The 20,836-nt window shown below is 39.0% G+C and overlaps 1 protein-coding gene and 1 pseudogene across 1 annotated transcript; one reads left to right on the forward strand and one right to left on the reverse strand.

The window, feature by feature from the left end:
• Window positions 1–5,490: 5,490 nt before the first annotated feature.
• LOC101677441 lies at window positions 5,491–6,278 on the reverse strand (annotated as a pseudogene).
• A 9,441-nt stretch (window positions 6,279–15,719) lies between these two features.
• Window positions 15,720–18,137, forward strand: CGA (glycoprotein hormones, alpha polypeptide). The gene is made up of 3 exons (XM_004766947.3): window positions 15,720–15,820; window positions 17,215–17,399; window positions 17,822–18,137. The coding sequence occupies exons 1-3, from the start codon at window positions 15,721–15,723 to the stop codon at window positions 17,897–17,899; spliced, it is 363 nt and encodes a 120-aa protein (XP_004767004.1). The 5' UTR covers window position 15,720; the 3' UTR covers window positions 17,900–18,137.
• Window positions 18,138–20,836: the final 2,699 nt, after the last annotated feature.

Raw genomic sequence — 20,836 nt, forward strand, 5'->3', positions numbered from 1 at the left:
GCTAAAATCCCTCTTCAGATCCACAATCAACTGCCCTGAACACATCCTGCAAAAAGTCCTGAGGAAGGTAATATAAATGAAACAATTTCTGGGATTCTAATTGAGTAAGGAGTATAATATTCTATAACATAGGTCAGCTATGCATAAGCCTTCGTGAGGAGACATTTACACGTTCTCTTTTTGGCACTCATAATTGAATTGGGAGGAAGTCTGCAAAACTGTGGTCCGTGATCACAGGCAAAGATGTTATCTAACAGAAACCAGAAACCAGAAACCAAATGTCTCCTGCTGAGATCTGCAAGTGCCTGTCAGTATCTAAAAAATTTTCTTCAAGAAATATTGGGTGTCATTTGAAAGACATTAGTTTGAGTGGTTTACAGGGGTCAGGTAGAAAGAGAGTAGATATTACATAAGGTGTGGAGACTGTTTTACCATCGGTTTTTATTTATTTGTTTATTTATTTATTTAAAGATTTTTGTTGTTCGTTTTAGAGAGAGGGAGAGAGAAAGCATGAGCGAGCATGTTATTTGGGGCAGGGGGAGAGAAAAGGGGAGGAGGAATCTCCAGCAGACTCCCTGCTGAGTGGGGAGCCAGACTCTGCTGGGTCCAAGGACCCTGAGATTATGATCTGAGCCAAAATGGAGAGTCGGACGCTTAACAGCCTGAGCCACCCAGGGGCCCCTAATCAGTTTTTAAATGATGCATAACTATATCTTCAATCTGGCCAGTGATAAAGCTGCTCACTTGTTTAGCCGAATGAATGACCATAGCTTCTGAATAGATGTTTTCCTGTAGACGTGAATAGAGTCACGCTGAAAATTTTTGGACAACATTGTTTGCATTTTATTCTTTCATAAAATGCTACAAAAATAAGAGTCAGAGCTATTTCTCCAGTTATTACTGATGACCTTGTAATTCTGAATCTCTTGACCAAGTCTAGTTGGTTGTGTTCTAACGCGAGTTTCTGGAAACTTTTGTTAACCTTATATTTACATGAGCACTAGTTGAAACGGCAGCTTATTGGGAAAGTGAGACTCGAAAATAAAAGTGCTCTCTTGTCCCTCTTTATTAGTTTTGAGAAATAGGATTTGGGCGCATGGAAGAATTATGGGTCTCTTGGAGAATGCAGAAGCTCCATTTAAACATCATGGGAGCTTTTATTTCCTAAGCACTTACGATCCTTTCCCCACCCAAAAATAATATTTTTTTAATATTAGATCTAATTTTCTGAAGATACCTTTTTCTAATTTATTTTTATTTATTTATCTTTTAAAAGATTTTGTTTACTTATTTCTCAGGGAGAGAGAGAGATCACAAGTAGGCAAACAGAGAAGGGGGAAGCAATGCAGAGAGCCTGATGTGGGGCTTGATCCCAGGACACTGAGACCATGACCTGAGCTGAAGGCAGAGGCTTAACCCACTGAGCCATCCAGGCACCCCTGAAGATACCTTTTAAATAATTACTTGACCCAATGCCAGATCAACTATTTAAAATATTGGTCATCCAAATTGCATTGTAATACTTTGCTATAGTTTGAATTATTTAAAAAAAGATAAGAACAGTTACGATTTATGAATAGCTCCTGTGCTTTCATTTCAATTTTAACTTTGGTTTTGGTTCAAGTTTCCTTTCTCTCTCTCTCTTTTCTGTAATAGAGTTTCTGAAATTTTGAGTCATATTTCTTACCATTTCCTGCTGAAAAGGGTAGCATGTGAAGAATGTTAGAAAAGCAATTGATTATGTTCCAGAACAGAGTCTCGGTTTCATTGTACATTTCTTATAAATGTGGGACTCAAATTTACATGAAAACTCAAAGTAAAGCTGTGAAATAGAAATGGTAAAATTAGAAAGTAATGTACATCTTGTCCAAAAAGAGATCAGGATAATCTGCTTTCACAAAGAGAAAATGTATAGGAATCAATTAATATTTCCATTGAGAACAGTACAACTCAAAGCACCAAACTCCTTTTTTTTTTTTTTTTACAGATTGTGAATCCTGGAGGGTTTGTTATCAGTTTATGATCTTTGCAAATTCTGGTCTTGGTGTGTAACATTTCAGCATTACATATTGTAATGTTGCACAAAGTAATCTGGTTATTTCTTGGTTCATCAGACTCAGAGATAACATTATAAAAATGCTCTAGCATTCTTAATACAATAGAGGGTTTAAACAGGGCTTAAGGTTCACAGAGGGTTTAGAAGGGGCTGAGGCTGAACTAGTGTGGAATCAGGGGCAATATTGGGAAACAAATTAGAGAAGACAATTGTAACAGCATGATCTATAGGTAAATCAATGTCCTAAAGGAGGTAATGGATTAACTAAGTAGGGCCATAGAAGTGGTATGGGTGGAAGAAGTATGATCTTAGGAAAGATCGTTTTCCACGTGACCTTGGCTGATCCCTTTAATTTTCTGAAGCATAGTTTTCTAGCCTGCAAAATCTGTGCCACCACAAGGCTTTCCTCTTAGAGATGTAAAAAGATTCACACAAAGGACTGTTAACGTGAAAGTCAATGTTTCCTCCTTTCTCCCACAGTCAGATACCAGTCCTCACAACTCGATCAGGTATAAAATGCCTCTCTATCCAGATGGAATGGCTTTCTTGAGGCTGTTCTGAAGAAGGTGAAGTCAGATAAATATGTAAAATCAAAAATTACATGGGCAAGTTATATTTAAGCTGGCATAACATAATACTGCTCTAGACAAAAAGATGTCAACATCTTATTTAGGGATATACCATCCGAAAAAGTCATTTAAGAACTCCATTGTAAAATATAAAGATTTGAAGGCTGTGTAGCGAAGTGTGGTTCAGAGCTTGGAGTTTGGAATTGTAAAGAGATATTCTAAAATCTAGGCTCCACTAGCGACAAATTTTGTGACTTTGTCTGGGTTACTTTGCCTCAAGAATTTCTTTAGCCAAAATGAAAGTAATACTTGACAAGATTGTCATCAGTATTGAATATGTTTATGTGTTCAAGGTGCCCAAAAGAACATCTAGCACACACAAGTGCTCCATTAAATGTAGGAATTATTTTTAAATCAGAGTTCTTTTTTTTTTTTAATATTTTATTTATTTATCAGAGAGAGAGAGGGGGAGAGAGGGAGCACAGGCAGACAGAATGGCAGGCATAGTCAGAGGGAGAAGCAGGCTCCCTGCGGAGCAAGGAGCCCGATGTGGGACTCGATCCCAGGACGCTGGGATTGTGGCCTGAGCCGAAGGCAGCTGCTTAACCAATTGAGCCACCCAGGCGTCCCAAAAGCAGAGTTCTTATTACTACCGAAGCCAGTATTACAGATACTGTGTATAATGTTCACTCCAAATGTTTTTTCACACATTGCTACATTTCTCAAATAGAGTAAACTGAATACGTGTTATAGAAATAACCTCCCACAGGGGAAAAGTAAGAGGACAGTAGAAAGGGGAGAAAGCAGAAAGGCAAGATTGGGGTCCTATGTTTCAGACCCTGGAGGAAAAATTTTTGTTATAAGAGAGAGCAATAGATATTTGTTCCAGTGATCTATTGCTGTGAATCCAATTACCCCAAAACTTCGTGGGTAAAATAAGTTACTGTTCTGTCATAGTTCTGTAGGTGACCCTAGGCTCACCTGGGCAGTTTCTCACTTGGGTTTCTCAGGTGTTTATGGTCAGGTTGTGGCTGGGGTTGGAGTCATCTGGAGGCTCAACTGGACAGGTCATCTAGGATGACTTCTTCATTTCTTACTGCTTAGCCTTCTTTTCTCTCTCCGGGTAGGTTGGCTTCTTCTTGTAGGGTCATCTCAGAGTAGTAGCACTTTCTATCTGGTAACTGTTTTTTGTTTTTTTTTTTAAGATTTTTATTTATTTATTTGACAAGCAGAGGGAGTGGTAGAGGGAGAAGTAGGCTTCCCGCTGAGCAGGGAGCCTGATGTGGGGCTCGATCTCAGGAACCTGGGATCATGACCTAAACCCAAGGCAGCTGTTTAATGACTGAGCTACCCAGGTGCCCCTGGCAACTGTCTTCTAAGAGACAGGAAGCAGGAACTGCCAAGTTAGGGCCTGGATATACCTAACAACCGGCCCAATATTGTTCCTGCCATATTCTATTGGTTTCAGTAGTCAAATGGGGTACAGAAATAGACACACTGTGGGTTTTCTTCCTCTTCCTCTTCTTTTTTTTTTAAAGGTTTATTTATTTGTAAGAGAGAGCATGAATGGGGAACAGCAGGCAGGGGGAAAGGGAGAAACAGGTTCCCCACTGAGCAGGGAGCCCAATGTGGGGCTCAATCCCAGGACCGTGAGATTGTGACTTAAGTTCAAGGCAGATGCTCAACCGACTGAGCCACCCAGATGACCCTAGACACACTGTGTTTTGTTGTGGAAATGGCAAGGTCATGCTACAGAAGGAATGGGCTGAGATATATTTTTGTTGCCACCTTTGGGAAATACAACCTGCCACAGAAATGAAAACTTAGGGGCAATGAACAACAAAGGAGCTTTTCTTTGAAGCTCTTCTGGTGTTTTTATTACAGAAAAACAAATCCTTATAAAGTAAGATACCAGGGAAGAGAAATCAATAACCCTGCCTGTCTATTCTATTATTGAAAAACTTCAAGGCAAATGAAATATGTTTTTATGCCTTAATGCTTTTAAATGGGGATGATGTGTGGTGTGTCAAAAGATTGCATCAAAATAGCTCAGAGAAACACAACAAAATACAACGCACAAATTTAAAAAGTTACAAGAAACATTCTTATATTGCTATAATAATGCTCCATATAAAACTTTTCTAGCCTTTGGATATTTTACTTTTCTGAGTGATAAACTGATACTATCCAGTGTTTTATTCTGGCCAGTATTTATTATTCCAATAATGTTAATTTTAAAAATTGGGAATTTTTAAACAGCAAACACTTGAAATTCTCATTTAGAACAGTATTTTGTGGTGCATAGAGTCCGTTTTATCAAAATTTTTATAGATTTAGTATGCAGACAATTTAAAAAATGCTGATATGCCAGGGAAACCAGAGGGTAATGGAAAAACCAAGATTTTAATTACATAATTAACATTGTAAAGTGCCTTTAAATAAAAATTACAGTAGAAAGTGTGCATCTTATTATAAGCCCCTTAAATTTATTCAATTAAGAAAAAAAACTTCTTGGGGCACCTGGGTGGCTCAGTGGGTTAAAGCCTCTGCCTTCCACGAGGGTCGTGATCTCAGAGTCCTGGGATCGAGCCCCGCATCGGGCTCTCTGCTCAGCAGGGAGCCTGCTTCCTCCTCTCTCTCTGCCTGCCTTTCTGCCTACTTGTGATCTCTGTCTGTCAAATAAATAAATAAAATCTTTAAAAAAGAAAAGAAAAGAAAAGAAACTTCTTAAAATATGACGGTTAAAAGAATGGTCATGGGGATTAAAGTTATTTTCATAAATCCATAAGCCCTTGAATTTTCTTCTAATTACTGCTTTTTTCCTTTATTTTTAAAATAAATATTTAAGAGAAATATCTCAAGGTCATCTTTTGTTCGGTGCTTCCTTATGGAAACCCCTGTTCGGTAAGACAGAAATGGTACAAGTTGTGCTGTAGATTTCTCCTGTCCATGGAACCGCTTTTTTCCATTTCCTTCCTCCCCATTTCATCTGGAAAACAGGTGGGATCCCTTTGAAGGTTTTGTGAAGACACAAAGCACTGTTGCTGTTTTGTTGTTGTTGTTGTCTTGTGAAGCACTCTTTGGCATTTATCGGACCTCCTCCCTCCACCTGGCTTTGAGTTACCAGGAGGCATCACCCCAACCACCCAATTTTTCTCCTGAGCTCTTCTGCTGAAGGATTTGGCCTTCACCACGACAGGTTGTGCTGGCAGCTTTCCTTTCCCCAAAACTTTGCAGCAGCCGGACCACACCACATCAATGATGAGAGCAGCTCCCGTCCTCTTTCTGGCCACATTTCTTCCAGTTGCCTGATGGACTTGGTCCCACACTTTAGCAAGGTTGACAGCTGGGCAGAAGCTCTGGTTCCATGTGATAGTGGGCTGTAGTTCCAAAGAAGGTCACAGTATCTGCACAGTATCTGTGGGTTAAAGCCAGTATCTGTAATACTGGCTTCGGTAATAATAAGAACTCTGCTTTAAAAATAACGTCTCCAAAGTAACCTGGGTATGATTTGTTGACGTTGATCCTGGGCGGATGACGCATGCCACCAGGACGACCCTGGGCCCTGGGTGCTTCTGGTGCTTGCCCAAGCAGCCGTGGCTGTGGCTTACGTTCCCCGGAAGTTTCCAAGTCTTTCTCAGCCTGGACGGCATGTCAGCAGCCCAACGAAAGAGGCACAAAACACTGTTATGTGACTCATAGACGGAAATCCCATCCCTAATACTGCCCCTGATCTGTGTGACTTTACTTGGCCTTATTTTCCTCTGGATCCTGGGATGCTTTGAGTCCCACTGTTTGCCACCTGTAGCTGCTTCATAAGTTATGGGGACTACTGAATCCACGAAGCCCCTGAGCAAATATCAAAACACTAAAATACGCATTTACTGCTATAGAGATTCTTTTCTGGTCAAGTAGATGCTCCTTATCCTTATTTGCTTGTCATCTCTCCTTTTTCATGTCCTTCATCCAGCAAATGCCTCAGTGTTAACAAATGCTTTCATTACAGCATTCTTCACCTCTCAGAGTTACGTGCCTTTGTATCTGGGCCAGAGAGCAGGAAGCTTATTCAGGTCTGTGTCACCAGTGCTTGTGTCACCAGTGCTTGGCATGGTGCCCAACATGTAGCAGGTGCTTATTCAACGTCTTTTAAGTCTTTCAGAGGTTCAACTTGGACCTTAAATTTTGCACTTAACGACATTGAACTCCTCTCAAATTATCCCAAACTCGTCTTTTTATTTATTTATTTTTAGCCTATTTTAAATTATTTTTAAAATATTTTATTTACTTATTTGAGAGAGATAGCACAAGAGAAAGAGAGAGAGCATGAGTGAGGGGGGAGCTGAGGGAGAGGGAGAAGAAGACTCCCTCAAAGCAGGGAGCCCCATGGGAGGCTCAATCCCAGGACCCTGGGATCACGACCTGAGCCAAAGCACTTAACTGACTGGGCCACCTAGTTCCCCTCTCCCCCAAACTCATCTTATAAGATAGAGAAAATAGTAATTATCTATATCCAAGAGTGGATGAAGTGACCAGGGACAGATTGAGGGAGCATTAATCAGTCTCTCCTTGTCCCCCCAATTGCTCAACCATCCACATCATCATCTTTGGAAAAACTGTCAGTGAATATGTTAATGGGTCTGAGGGTCTCTGTGTGCCTGGAAGCAATGTTGGAATGTCTAGAACCTAGAGGATCATTGAGGCTGGGGGCTGGAGCATGGGATCATGCAAGACACTCATTCTGGACCTGCGGTGCAGTGCACATTATAAGAACAAGGTAGAAACCCACTTACTGCACCTACAGCGCGAGAGCAAAGAAAAATGTTGCCAGGGTCACTCCAAGCTGAGGTTCCTTGCTACTGGCCCCAGGCTCTTTAAATTCTTCCACCTAGAAACAGAGGCAGTCACTCAGCAGCAGGCAGAGGGGGGGCTGACTCCGTGGAAGTTGTGGGATGATGGATGGCAAACATTCTACTTTCCCTTGTGACGTTTCTCCTTCAAATCTTTCCTCAGGTTGAGCTATGGCTATCTTCTCTCACCAGGCAAGACACAAAACTAACAGGCCGAGCCTCTGTTTGGTAAACGATTATCAAATACCTTTCTCATGCCAGGCAATGTGCCAAGGATTAAAGGCTCTACCTTAGAGGTTCCCTTTCCTTTGTTACTATTCACTGAAGGCAGCTGGACTTTTCCTCTCCTTGGTAGTTAGCTGGGTTCAATTGGGCTAATGAGGTGAAGCTTTGGGTTAACTAACCCTCCTGAAGTCAGTTACATTTATACTGTTTTGTTCAAAAAGAATTGTACCTCTAGTCTTAGCCAGTCATCTCAAAAGCATGCTATGAGTCAGACAGGCTTCTCGGTGTGGAGAGTGTGGATGAGTCACCCCTCCCATCACCACCTTTAGAAAAACCGAAAACCTTATTCTTTGGCAGTGGGGGATGGGGAGGAATAGCAGCATCTTTGCAAGTGAAGGGCAGAATGTCACATTGTACCAAGCACTTGTAATCTTCTTGGAGCAATCTTTGATATACATGTACATCTCCATATATGTGTGCATACATGTGTGTACAGGCCAGAATTGTCGATAGACAGGTGCCTAACTTTATAAGGATTTTTTTCTGCCATAAAAACAGCACAGGGGCACCTGGGTGGTTCAGTTGGTTGGGTGAAGGCCTTCAGCTCAGGTCATGATCCTGGAGTCCTGAGTCCCATATCTGGGTCCGTGCTTGGCGGGGAGTCTGCTTCTCCCTCTGACTCTCCCCCGCTCTCATGCTCTCTCTCTCTCAAATAAATAAATAAAATGTTAAAAACAAACAAACAAAAACAAACCACAGAGCAGAGGAGATACAAAGAGAAGCCCCCTGGTTATTCATTGCCCCTAAGTTTTCATGAGATAGTGGGTTGTATTTCCAAAGAAGGTCACAGAAGTATCTTAGACTAAATTCCCTCTGTAGTATGACAGCATGTGTGCCACTTCCATGTCCAAAAGTGGGGTGTCGATTTTTGTACCCCATTTGACATACAGGGTGTGTATGTGTGTGTATGTTTCAAATACTTGGCCTATCTAGCTAGCTGATTAGCTTATATGTACTGGTAGAGCATTTACCTATTTTGTAAATCATTTAATTTATTAATTATTATAATCACAATAAATAATATGAAATATTAATAATATTAAATTATGGCAATAACATTCTTCTATACTTTCAAGAATGTTGTCTTTTCCTCAGTCTTAGCAAATTTAAATTTGTGCACACATATAGTTTGATGTAAACTAAGAGATGAGACACCCAATTTAAACCTTGGAGCTCTTACATACGCTTTTTACTAAAGCTTTCTTTTAAATTCTTATGACTTTTATATCTCAGCATACAGTGTGGCATATTCTGTGGCATATTCAACACTTAGAGATTCACATGTTAGCCAGCTACAAATTAGGGACTTGGTGAGAACATAGAGTCTCTAATGAATTTATTATTTGAAATTATTTTATTTTAGTTACTTTATTTTATTAAACATTTATTCTAAGTCCCCATTCAAGAGTTATCTTTTCTTTAATGACAGCTCTACATTAGCAACTTTGGGTTGATACTATGATTATTGTTGTAAAGTCCCAGCGCAACATAATTGCATCTACTCTGTGCAAGACCTGGCGGCCAGGGATGGTGGTGGATCAGAGGAGTGTAGTTTCTACCCTTAGGAGGTTTTCACGGAAATGGAGAGACCAACATGTACATTACTGGCTAGAGTACAGGGCAGATTGTGGAACTTGGTCTAAGAATTCCAAGCAAAGCGGTAGGTGGATGCAATGGAGAGATGTATTCCGGCTTTGGGGTTGTGTGAAACCTTCATGGGGAGGCTGGCAGCAGGACCACTTCTTAAAGGACTGAGTTGGATGGACCAAGATAGAGGAGAGAGGATTTCCTGGCCAAGTTGAGAAAACACACCTTCTGTTGGATTCACACCATTCTGATGTGGCAGGTGGCGGGAGGTAAGAGCATGTTGGAGCACTGACCATGGCATCAGATGTAGAGGGTCTGGGATGTCTGCAAGGTACCCACTTGCAATGCCAAAAGAGGCTGAGGTCAGGAAATCTGAATAAGATTGAGCATATTTTGCAAAATAGCATAAATCCCAGCTGGACATAATTATTTTTCCTGTCTTGATTCTTAACATTTTCTCCCAAATTCCAAAGCAGAAAGACCTGAAGGTGATTTGAATGATAAAAATATTTATTTAAATGTTTTCAGCATTTGAAGGTTAATCCCTTTCTGCTTGATTAATCCTATTTCTTTTTAAAAATAAAGATAAAGTCACTTCTGCTACTGAAAGCTACAGCAATGGTGACTTTTGTTCTGCTTTTTCAACCTGCTCTTCACTTTACCGTGAAGCAGATTCTGAAATGTACGTTGACTTCATGCTCTCACATTCTGCAATCTTGTTATAAATGTTTCTCTCTGAATTAATTCTGATATAATTGTTCACTGCATAATGCTGAATTTTCATAATATATGAGCTGCCATATCAAAGCACAAAAATGATTCTAGTTTAAAAAAGGAAACCAGTTTCAATTCTGAAAATTTCCTTGTGGCTTTGTAAATCACTTAAGCACTGGTTCTCGGACTTCGTCGTTTCAGAAACTGTTTATGCTCTTAAAAATTGTTGACGAGTCCAAAGAATTTTTTATGAAGTTGTATTTCTCAATATTTACTGATTTAGAAATTATGTTAGAAAAAGTTTTAACACATTTATTCATTTTAAAACAATAAGATTTAGCCTATTACATATTAACACAAATATATATTTATTAAAAATGACAACTCCCAAAACAAACAAACAAACAAACAAACAAACAAAAAACCAGTAAGAAAGATGGCATGGTTTTATCTTTCTGTATTTTTTTTCCCAAAAATTGGCCTAATAGAACACAGCTAGATTCCCATATGCATCTGTACTCCATCTGTTGCAATTGCATGTGTCATGTAGCCTCTAGAAAATTTCTCTGAACACTCACGAGAAGCTGAGAGTAAAAAAAGTGAATAGCATCTTAGGGTTACTATGAAAATCGTTTTGACCTCACAAACTCACTGAAAAGTTTTGAGAGTCCCCAGATCACACTTTGAGAACCACCAACTCAGAACAATGTTTATTTGGTGCTAATTAGGTACAGAGATAAATAAAACCCATAATTACTTATGTACAAGTACATACATCAGGGAGAAATAATAACATACCTCTGCTTTAGCCTTACCTATATTCATACAGTTTGTTTTTCTGTATTATGAACTGTTAGTTCTGCTGACAATTTTTTTCTTAAAAGATGTATAGGTAGATATAAACCTTTGGCCAAAATATGGTCTCATTCTGTCAATCTGCACGAAAAATAACCACAAATTTTGACTCATGCAATTTTAAACCTCATTTTAGAATGCCCTTAAAAAAAAATCCCTGTTTTGAAAAATTATAGATTTTTAAAATTCTTTTTATTTAAAATATTTTATTTATTTATTTGACAGAGAGAGATCACAAGTAGGCAGAGAGGCAGGCAGAGAGAGAAAGAGAGAGAAGCAGGCTCCCTGCTGAGCAGAGAGCCAGATGCTGGACTTGATCCCAGGACCCTGAGATCATGACCTGAGCTGAAGGCAGAGGCTTTAACCCACTGAGCCACCCAGGCGCCCGAAAAATTATAGATTTAGAAGAAGTTGCAAAAATATGTACAGAGAAGACCTGGGTATACTTTAGCCAGTTTCTCCCGAAGATAATACTGTGACTAGTTGTAGTATGATGTGAAAACCAGGAAATTGACATTGGTACAACCCACAGAGCTTAGTCAGATTTCACTGGTATTGTATGTGTGTGTGTGTGTGCTCGTGTGTGTGAATGTGTGTGTAGTTCCATGCAATTTTATCCCGTGTGTACATTAGTATGACAACTATGGCAATCGAGATCCAGAACTGTTCCATCACCACGTGGCTCCCTTTATAGCCAGTCTTATCCCCCCCTCAGTTCCCTCCCCGACACTAACTCCTTAAAACTGCTAATTTATTCAGCATCTCTCTAATTTTATTATATTATATAGAGTGTTATATAAATGGAATCATACAGCATGCAACCTTCACTCAACACAATACTCTTGAGCTCCATCTGCCTTGCATGGATATCAATAATGTATTCCTTATATTGCTACATAGTATTAGCTCATGTGGATATACCATTGCTTGTATAACTATCTGTCTACTGAAAGCATTTGGGCTATTTCCAGTTTTTGTCTCTTATAAATAAAGCTGCTCTGAACCTCTCTGTATATAAGTTTTGTATGAACATAATTTTCGTTTTTTTGAGATAAATGCCTGAGTACAACTGTTGGGTTATATTGTCGGTTTTATAAGAAACTCCCAAATGGGGCACCAGGGTGGCTCAGTCGGTTAAGCATCTGCCTTTGGCTCAGGTCATGATCCCAAGGTTCTGGTATCAAGCTCCACATCAGGCTTTCTATCCAGTGGGGAGTCTGCTTCTCTGCCCCTCCCCTGGCTGATGCTTTCTCTTTCTCTCTCTCATGTGCCCACTCTCTCTCTCTCTCAAATAAATAAAATCCTTTTTTTAAAAAAAGAAAGAAGCTCTCAAATGGTTTTTCATTTTATTTTCCCCCAGCAATGTTTGAATTATCCTATTTCTCTGCATCCATACCAGTGTTTGGTATTATCATTATATTTTGTTTTAGCTATTCTGATGGATATATACTATTTTGCTGTAGTTTTAATTTGCATGTTACTAAATGTTGATGCTGTTAAATGCTTTCCATGTATGTATTTGCCATCTGTATATCCTTTCTGCTGCAAAACATATTTTCTTCTCTCTCTCTTTTAAAACTATTTTCTTTATTTATTTGAGCGGGGAGGGGCAGGCAAGAGGGAGAGAGAGTAGCTTAAGCAGATTCCCTGCTGAACGCAGAGACTGACTTAGGGATCAATCTCACGACCCTGAGGCCATGACCTGAGCAGAAACCAAAAGTCAGTCACCTAAAAGACTGAGCCACCCAAGTGCCCCTGCAACAGCCATTTTCTAATTAGATTTTTTTTTTCTATTGAATTTTGAGAGCTTATTGTCTATTCTAGATACTAACACTTTGTTGGATATGTGGCTTGCAAATATTTTCTTCAGGTTTCTACCTTGTATTTTTATCTTCTTGACAAAGCATTAACCCATAATTTAGATGTGGTCCAATTTATTAATTTTTCTTTTATGTGTCACATTCTGTTGTTAATTCTAAAAACTCTTAACCTAGTCCTTGGTCCCCCCATTTTTTTTCTAAAAATTTTATAGTTTCTCATTTTACATTTGTCTGTAATTCATTTTCAATGATTTTCATGCAAGGTATGAGATTTGTATTTAATTTTTGTTTGTTTGTTTGCCTATGGATGTCCAAATGTACTGGCAGCCATTGTTGAAAAGGTTGAATTCCTGTTAAATTGTTTTGGCATCTTTGTCAAAAGCCAGCTGGTTATGTTTGTGTAGGTCTATTTCTGGGATCTCTATTTTGTTCTTCTGGTCTGTGTATCTATCCCGCTGCCAATATCACTCAGCTTTGATTACTGTTGCTGTATAGTAAGTCCTAACACTAGAACAGCGATTCCTCCCACTTTCTTTCTTAAATTGTTTTAGCTATTCTAGATCTTTTGCCTTTCAATAATAATCTTGTCTCTGTCTATAAAAGCTGTTCTGGGGTTTGGATAGGCATTTCATTCAATAAAAAAGATCAATTTGGAAACAACTGACACCTTTACCATGTTGAGTCTTCTAGTTCATGAGCCTGATATGTCTCTCCATTTATTTAGGTTTAATTTATTTCATCAGTTTTTTTTTTTTTTGTAATTTTCAGCAAAGGAGTCCTGTATATATGTTGGTAGATTAAGTATTTTATTTTCTTTGCAGCAATTGTAAATGGTATTGTGTTTTAAATTTGTTTTCACATTATTGTTTTTGAGGATGAGGAAATGCAGTTCATTTTTGTGTGTTGATCTTACAACATGCAATCTTGTTGAGCTCACTAATTAGTTCCAGGACCTTGGCTGTAGGTTCCTTTTTTTAAAAAACATAGATGATCCTGTCATCTACATATATGATAATTTTATTTCACCCCTTTTATTTTGTGTGTCTTTAATTTCTTTGTCTTGCCATTTTACACTGGCTAGAACTTCCAGGACTATACAGAATAACAGGTAAGAGTGGACATCCTTGCCATGTTGATGATCTTGGGGGGAAACATTCATTTTTTCATCATTAAGTATGATGTCAGCTGCAGGTTTTTTGTAAATGCTCTTTATCAAGTTGAGAAAACTTTTGACTCTTGTTTGTGGCAACTTTTTATTATGAAAAAGTATTGAATGTTGTCAACTGATATATCAAATCATTTTTTTTTCTTCTTTACCTTACTGATATGGTAGATTACATTAAATGATATTCAAATATTGAACAGACCTTGCATATGTGAATTATTCCCAGTAGGTCATATATAAAGCTTCTTATACATTGCTGAGTTTGATCTGCTATTATTTTGTTTAGGATTTTTGCATCTAATTTCATGAGGTATACCGGTCTTTCATTTTCTTTCTTGTGTTCTTTCTTTCTTTCTTGGTTCTTTCTTTCTTTCATACTGAATTGGTCTAGTTTTTGTGTCAGGGTAATGGTGGCTTCATAAAATGAGTTGGAAACTATTTCTCCTCCTCTATTTTCTAAAAGAGTTTCTGTAAAGTTGGTGCTAATTCTCCTTTAAATGTTCTGAATTATCTTTTTATTGGTAATTGATGCTCTGTTTATCTTATCTCTCATGGTTTGAACATGAGTAATCCATAACACTTTCACTTAAAAAAATAGGAATAAAACTTACCCATTTTATCTTATTTGAGGTTTTTGTAGGAAATGTAGGGATACAATCCAATTCCCTGTTTGCCCATTCTCAGGTGCGGTAAAGTCAATGCTGGATATGGTCAATCATTCAGCTGACAATGGCTGGCCTGATCTTATGCACTCAAAATGCTTAGGTAAAGCTGTATCTACAGGTCTAAATAACTCAAGAAATGAATTTAGGAAAACTTTGATAAACATTCTCTGCTATCTGCTCTTGCCACATTGCTGGATTAGCATTTACTGTTGCACGCTGATAATGAACCTTAGAGCTCACTACTAACAGTGAATATAAAGCGGGAAAGAGGGACACTTGAGTGGCTCAATTGGTCAAGCAACTGCTTTCGGCTCAAGTCATGATCCTAGAGACCCTGGATTGAGTCCCACATAGAGTCCCACATCAGGGTCCAGGTTCAGCAGAGAATCTGCTTTTCCCTCTGACCCCTCCCCTCTCCTGCTCTCTCTCTCAAATAAATAAAATAAATCTTAATAAAAAAAGCAGGAAAGACATTATCCTTTCCTTCTTTTTTTTAAATAAAGATTTTATTTATTTATTTGACAGACAGAGATCATAAGTAGTCAGAGAGGTAGGCAGAGAGAGGGGGGAAGCAGGCCCCCCCGACTCAGAGAGAGCCCGATGCGGGGCTCGATCCCAGGACCCTGGGACCATGACCCGAGCCGGAGGCAGAGGCTTTAACCCACTGAGCCACCCAGGTGCCCCATTATCCTTTCCTTCTGTTCTCCCACCTGGCAGTGTAGGAATGGGAAGGATGAACTCAAATGCTTATACATTTTATATATCACATATAAGCTTATCTATTTTATATGAGCTTATCTCTCTCTTTTGCCTTCTCTGTCTTCTTAGACATTATCTAGTTCAAGTTTCATGTCTTACAGTTAAGAACACCGAGGCTTAGCAGAATGATGTATTTAAAAAGAGAATTTTTTATTTGCATCAAGTCCAATTCTATTGATTTATATTTGAGATGGAAAGATTCGATTTCCTAGCTCTTTCCTAAGGAAAAATTATTTTCCTATTTACATGGCTCCAGAGAGTGTTTGGAGCTATAAGCTGAGGGGTCAAGACACTGATGAGTATTACTAGTAGTACTGTTAAAACTACTAGTTGTTTTTATGACTGGTAAGCCAATTTTAGAGTAACTTTGTTTTCCTTTTCTGTTTTGCAGGAGAGCCATGGATTACTACAGAAAATATGCAGCTGTCATTCTGGCCACATTGTCTGTGTTTCTGCATATTCTCCATTCCTTTCCTGAAGGAGAGTTTACAATACAAAGTATGTGACCGAACGGATTTGCAGTAATAAGAAAAACACACATTTCTAGATGTACATCAATAACTCCATTAATTTCATTTCTACTTCCTTTTCAAATGTGATAAATCTTTGCTGCTGGGTACATATCCAGACACTTTTGAACTATACACATAAAGTTAAATTAGATTCAGATAATGTATAGTGAAAATTTATCTAACATGTCCACTTAAATAGCAGCATATACATTTTCATCTGAAATAAATTCCTTATTATTCCTTATCTGAGTTTTATAAGTAGAAAATGCTCCTTATATAGTCAGCTCGATTTTTTTTTTACATTTTTCCCAGAAGATTTGAGAAAATCTTAACATTTTCTCTGTAGATGAATTTTCACATCAGTTAACAAAGGAGAAAAACAACACCATTTTATGCAGTACATTTGTTTTGCTGTATTGTTTGAAAAATCTCATAGAGTAGCTGATATAATTCTGTATGTGATGAAACTGTGAGCTACTCTTGGTTATGGTTTTTCTTAGACAATTGGTAATATTTTAATCCCAGTTCTCCAATGTGGATGCTCCCCATCTGATATCAGGGCTCTCCATTCACCAAGTTTTCTTAATTCTGACTTATTTTTCTCTGTCAATATTTGGAATTTCCATGGCGGGGAAAAAAACAATAGCATGTTCTAAAGGGGAAACTGTTTTGCCTCTGGGCAAAATTCTCCTTTCAGATGAGCATGGTGTTTCATCTGTCAAGTTTTGTGCTTCCTATAGGCATGCTATTAACACTGATAGAGAATCCATGGTTGAAGAGACAGAAACGACTCCTCTTTTTTTTTTTTTTATGTTTATGTGAGAAACTATGACTGTTGAGATCTCTCATGCATCTGCAAAAATTATTTCCCATGAAAATAAATACAATCAGTACAAATAGATACTATGCATGAAAGTGAACAGCCAAAAAACGTTTATTACTTTCCTTCTATTTCCAATGGAAAAAGAATATTTACCGTCTCATAATCAGGGAAAATTCAGGTTCTTTTTAAAAAATTTTATTTTTTGGGACGCCTGGGTGGCTCAGTTGGTTGAGCAGCTGCCTTTGGCTCGGGTCATGATCCCAGCATCCTGGGATCGAGTCCCACATCAGGCTCCTTGCTCAGCAGGGAGCCTGCTTCTCCCACAGCCTCTGCCTGCCATTCTGTCTGCCTGTGCTCACTCTCTCTCCCTCTCTCTCTGAGAAATAAATAAAATCTTTAAAAAAAAATTTATTTTTCAATTAAAAAAAAAAGCTTTATGCCCAGGGTGGGGCTTGAACATACAATCCCGAGATCAAGAGTCACATGTTCCACCCCTTGAGCTATTTCTTTTTGAGTCATTCTTGGATTATTTTACTCTTTGCCTTTTTTGGTGGTAGGTTGCCCAGAATGCAAGCTAAAGGAAAACAAATACTTCTCCAAGTTGGGTGCCCCAATTTTTCAATGCATGGGCTGTTGCTTCTCCAGAGCATATCCCACTCCAGCAAGGTCCAAGAAGACGATGTTGGTCCCAAAGAACATCACTTCAGAAGCCACATGCTGTGTGGCCAAAGCGTTTACCAAGGTGAGAACTTAGAGGGCCCCAGAAGTTTTCTAACTGGCAACTTGAGAAATGTCCCCAGAACACATCCATGGGGTTTCATGTCAGAAGTGTCTAATGACCCATCCTTTGCTTGACATTGGTACATGGATTCATCCCTTTACATCAAAAATAACCTGTGGGGACAAGCTGGACTTATTCAGAATGCAAGGAACAGCTGTGGAGGTGATGAGGGGTGGGTTAGAAGAAAGTATAACATTTGTACACAGGGCAAACCCAAACTTTTAGAGTGAAATATTAGCTGAAATAGAGAATGTGCAATCAGAACAAGCATCTCTTTAGTCCAGCTGCCTACAGACAGTGTTATTTAACATTTTTCAGTTTTGTCCCTCCATCCGTCCATCCATCCATCCGTCCGTCCATCTTTTTTCTCACTTTCCTTTTAGGCCACAGTGATGGGAAATGCCAAAGTGGAGAACCACACGGAATGCCACTGCAGTACTTGTTATTATCACAAATCTTAAATGTTTTGCAAAGGAGCATGTTGATGACTGCTGATTTCCTGGAGTGAAAAGTTAATTTTTCAGTGTTTATGGCCTTGTGAGATAAAACCCCCTTTTTCCTTACCATACTCCTTTTGGTGTGCTTCGGGGATGTACTGCAGCTTTATTGCCTTTCTTGTTATTCTACGGTATAATCAGAAGTCTAGTTCTTTTCATTTGGAATGAAGTACTGCATTTAGCATGAACATAAAAAGCTGGTTCCTCTGGAAATAAAGCCTTTTAAAACATCATTCTGTCATTGGATTCTAATTTTTTCTTAAGGGTTTAAGCCAGGTACTTTTGATAAGATTCATTGAAGGGAGGGAGCCAATGGGTGAGCCAGGGTGCCATTCACTCAGTGACCCTGGAGAACACTGATCTTGCCAAGATCCTTCTCGTAAGATCCAGAAGTACTTCCTTTAGCCAGTGGGCTAGTTATAAAACAATCTGTTGGTTTGAGGAAAGAAAACACAAAAACCTCCATTGCTATTCATTTTTATATCACTCCTTTGATGACTTTTATAAAAGTATATATATAGCAGAATGGTACTAAATGTATAAAATTTATAAATAAATAATTCTGCATAAATTGAGGACGTTTGATCAGATACTTTCTACTGAGAGAAATGTGCAAAATTAGGGAAAAAGAATTAAAAAACACTGCTGTAAGTTTTGAGCAAGACAAAATCCTTTCCAACCTGAAGATCCAATCCACTTGACTTATACCTAGCTAAAAAAAGAGTACATTTTATTAGTCCTTGGCAACAATGTTACAACTGAATGGTGGTTAAGGAAAGGGCATTGTTGTCCTCAATAAAAATTGAGCACTGCTTTGATAATCTACCAACATTGGCTCTTACAGTCCACATTCAAGCCTAGAAGGGAATGAATAAATGATGAGCAAAGTACTCACTGAGCCCTCACTGTGGGCTAGATGGGGTGCCAAGCTTTTTACTTTAGTAGCATTTTATGTTTTTGTATCCAAATGCTTAAGAGCGGTGTCACATTTATTAAGTATTTATACTTAAAAACAGAGATGGCCCTTCCTCTGAGGCTCATGGCCTTATACCTTAAATTATATTAGCTCTGGAAGAGATCAAAGACACTCAAAAATTCTCTCCTAAAGGAGCCTGAAATTAAAAAGAAAAAATCACACTGGTCACAGATAAAGGTTTCAGAATAATTTCAGTTATCACTAATTTGTCAAGATTCCACTTCTAAATGAAAAACTAGTTCCTAACAGGTTGGTAAACACACCGGGTAGCAGGATAAAAAATTAAAATGAGTGCATGTACTTTTTAGAAAAACACATGAAGATATTACTCCATTTGTTCATTTGTTCATTTATTATACATTTATTTAGTGTCTAGTAAGTGCTGGCATATTGTTACATTATGGGAGATATCAGGGATATCAGGATTCCTGGAAAGATAAGATGGAGAAAATACAATGTAGTTTAATTCAAGAGAACAGTGGAGCTGATCATTAGTTCATACAGATATTTAATAGATATTCACTGAGAATCTACCATGTGTCAGATCTGGAGATCTCGTCGGGGAATTCCGCAGGAGAGGAAAGCTACTGACCTGCCCTTGATCAGAGTGTCCTTGTCCATCTGGGATCATCTAATTGACAGACGGGGAGGAGACATTCTTATGGTCATTCAGATCAATCAGATCAACCCTGGAGAACATTAGGACGAAACATCTTGGCTATATTCACTTCCCATCTGGGCATGGGCCAGGCATGATGCTGGGCTTGGGAAGGTCAAAATGAATTAGACACAGACTTGCTCTGCAGCAATCCACAGTCCACTGGGGAAGAAAGACATAAGCAAAGAATTACAATCTAATGGGATACATGCTATGGGAGAGGTGTGGGACTTTGGTGGCACAAAACAGGGATGGTTAACTCGGCCTGGTAGGGTTTTTCATGGACAGCTTCACAGGGCAGATGATACTGGAGTTGGGCCTAAGAGTTAAGCAGAGAGATGGGGGAGGGGCTCAGTCTAGTTGGAGGAAAACAGTAAAAGTAAACATCCTGAGATGGGAACAGGTGTGACGCTCACAGAATTGCAAGAAGTTCAGTGTGACTGGATCACAGGGAGATGGATAAGTCCTGCAACCGCAGAGACAAACAGACACTTGTCAAAGTCCTGGTGTAACATGCAGAGAAAGTGCACTCCAGCTAGGACAGCAGCTTCTCAAACTAGAGGGCCTGAGGGTTCCAGAGGCTGCAGGATAAAACACCCTTTTCTGCAAGATCAATTTTTGCTTGAAGCTTTGGGGAAATATTATTTTGATTTTAAAACAAAGACCAACACATTATAGAATAGAATGTGAAATTGTAAAAATCAAAGTAAAAAAAAAAATGCTTTGTGCAGAGAGTGGGGCCCTTCAGACCCTGCTCTTCTGACCCCTCCCACACCTGCTGCGAGCTTGCCTTAGGAGTACTTGAATGGAAAAGGTATTATTAAAGAATTAATATGGTTAGCTTTCCATTTTGGAAAAATCATTTTGGGAGTAAGCAAAGTGAGAGGCTGGACCCAGGATTACAAATTTGCAATTGTCTTGGCTTGAGACGGTGCTAGTCCGCTGGCCGTGAGGATGAGAGTGAAAGAACGAGATGGAGTTGGGAGGAATTAGGAGGAAATGAGGAGCTAATTGTGGGTGCCGCTCCTGGCTCTTTGGGTGGCTGGTGGATGACTGGGTTAATAACCAGGAAATGGAAAAGTTTTGCATGGCAGCAGAGGCGGGAATGACATTCCGTCTGGGGCCCGTGAGTTAAGGCGTCTAAGGAATATCAGGTGAACTTGTCTGATAGGCAGCCTGTACAGTGACACGGAGCTCAGGAAAGGACTCCAGCCCTGAGGTACAGGCTTGAGGGTCGTCAGGGGTGGGCGAGGCCAAAAGCACAGGG

Source organism: Mustela putorius, unplaced genomic scaffold (assembly GCF_011764305.1).
Source record: "Mustela putorius furo isolate JIRA1106 unplaced genomic scaffold, ASM1176430v1.1 tig00000166_pilon_pilon_pilon, whole genome shotgun sequence".
In the NCBI taxonomy this organism is placed as follows: Eukaryota; Metazoa; Chordata; class Mammalia; order Carnivora; family Mustelidae; genus Mustela; species Mustela putorius.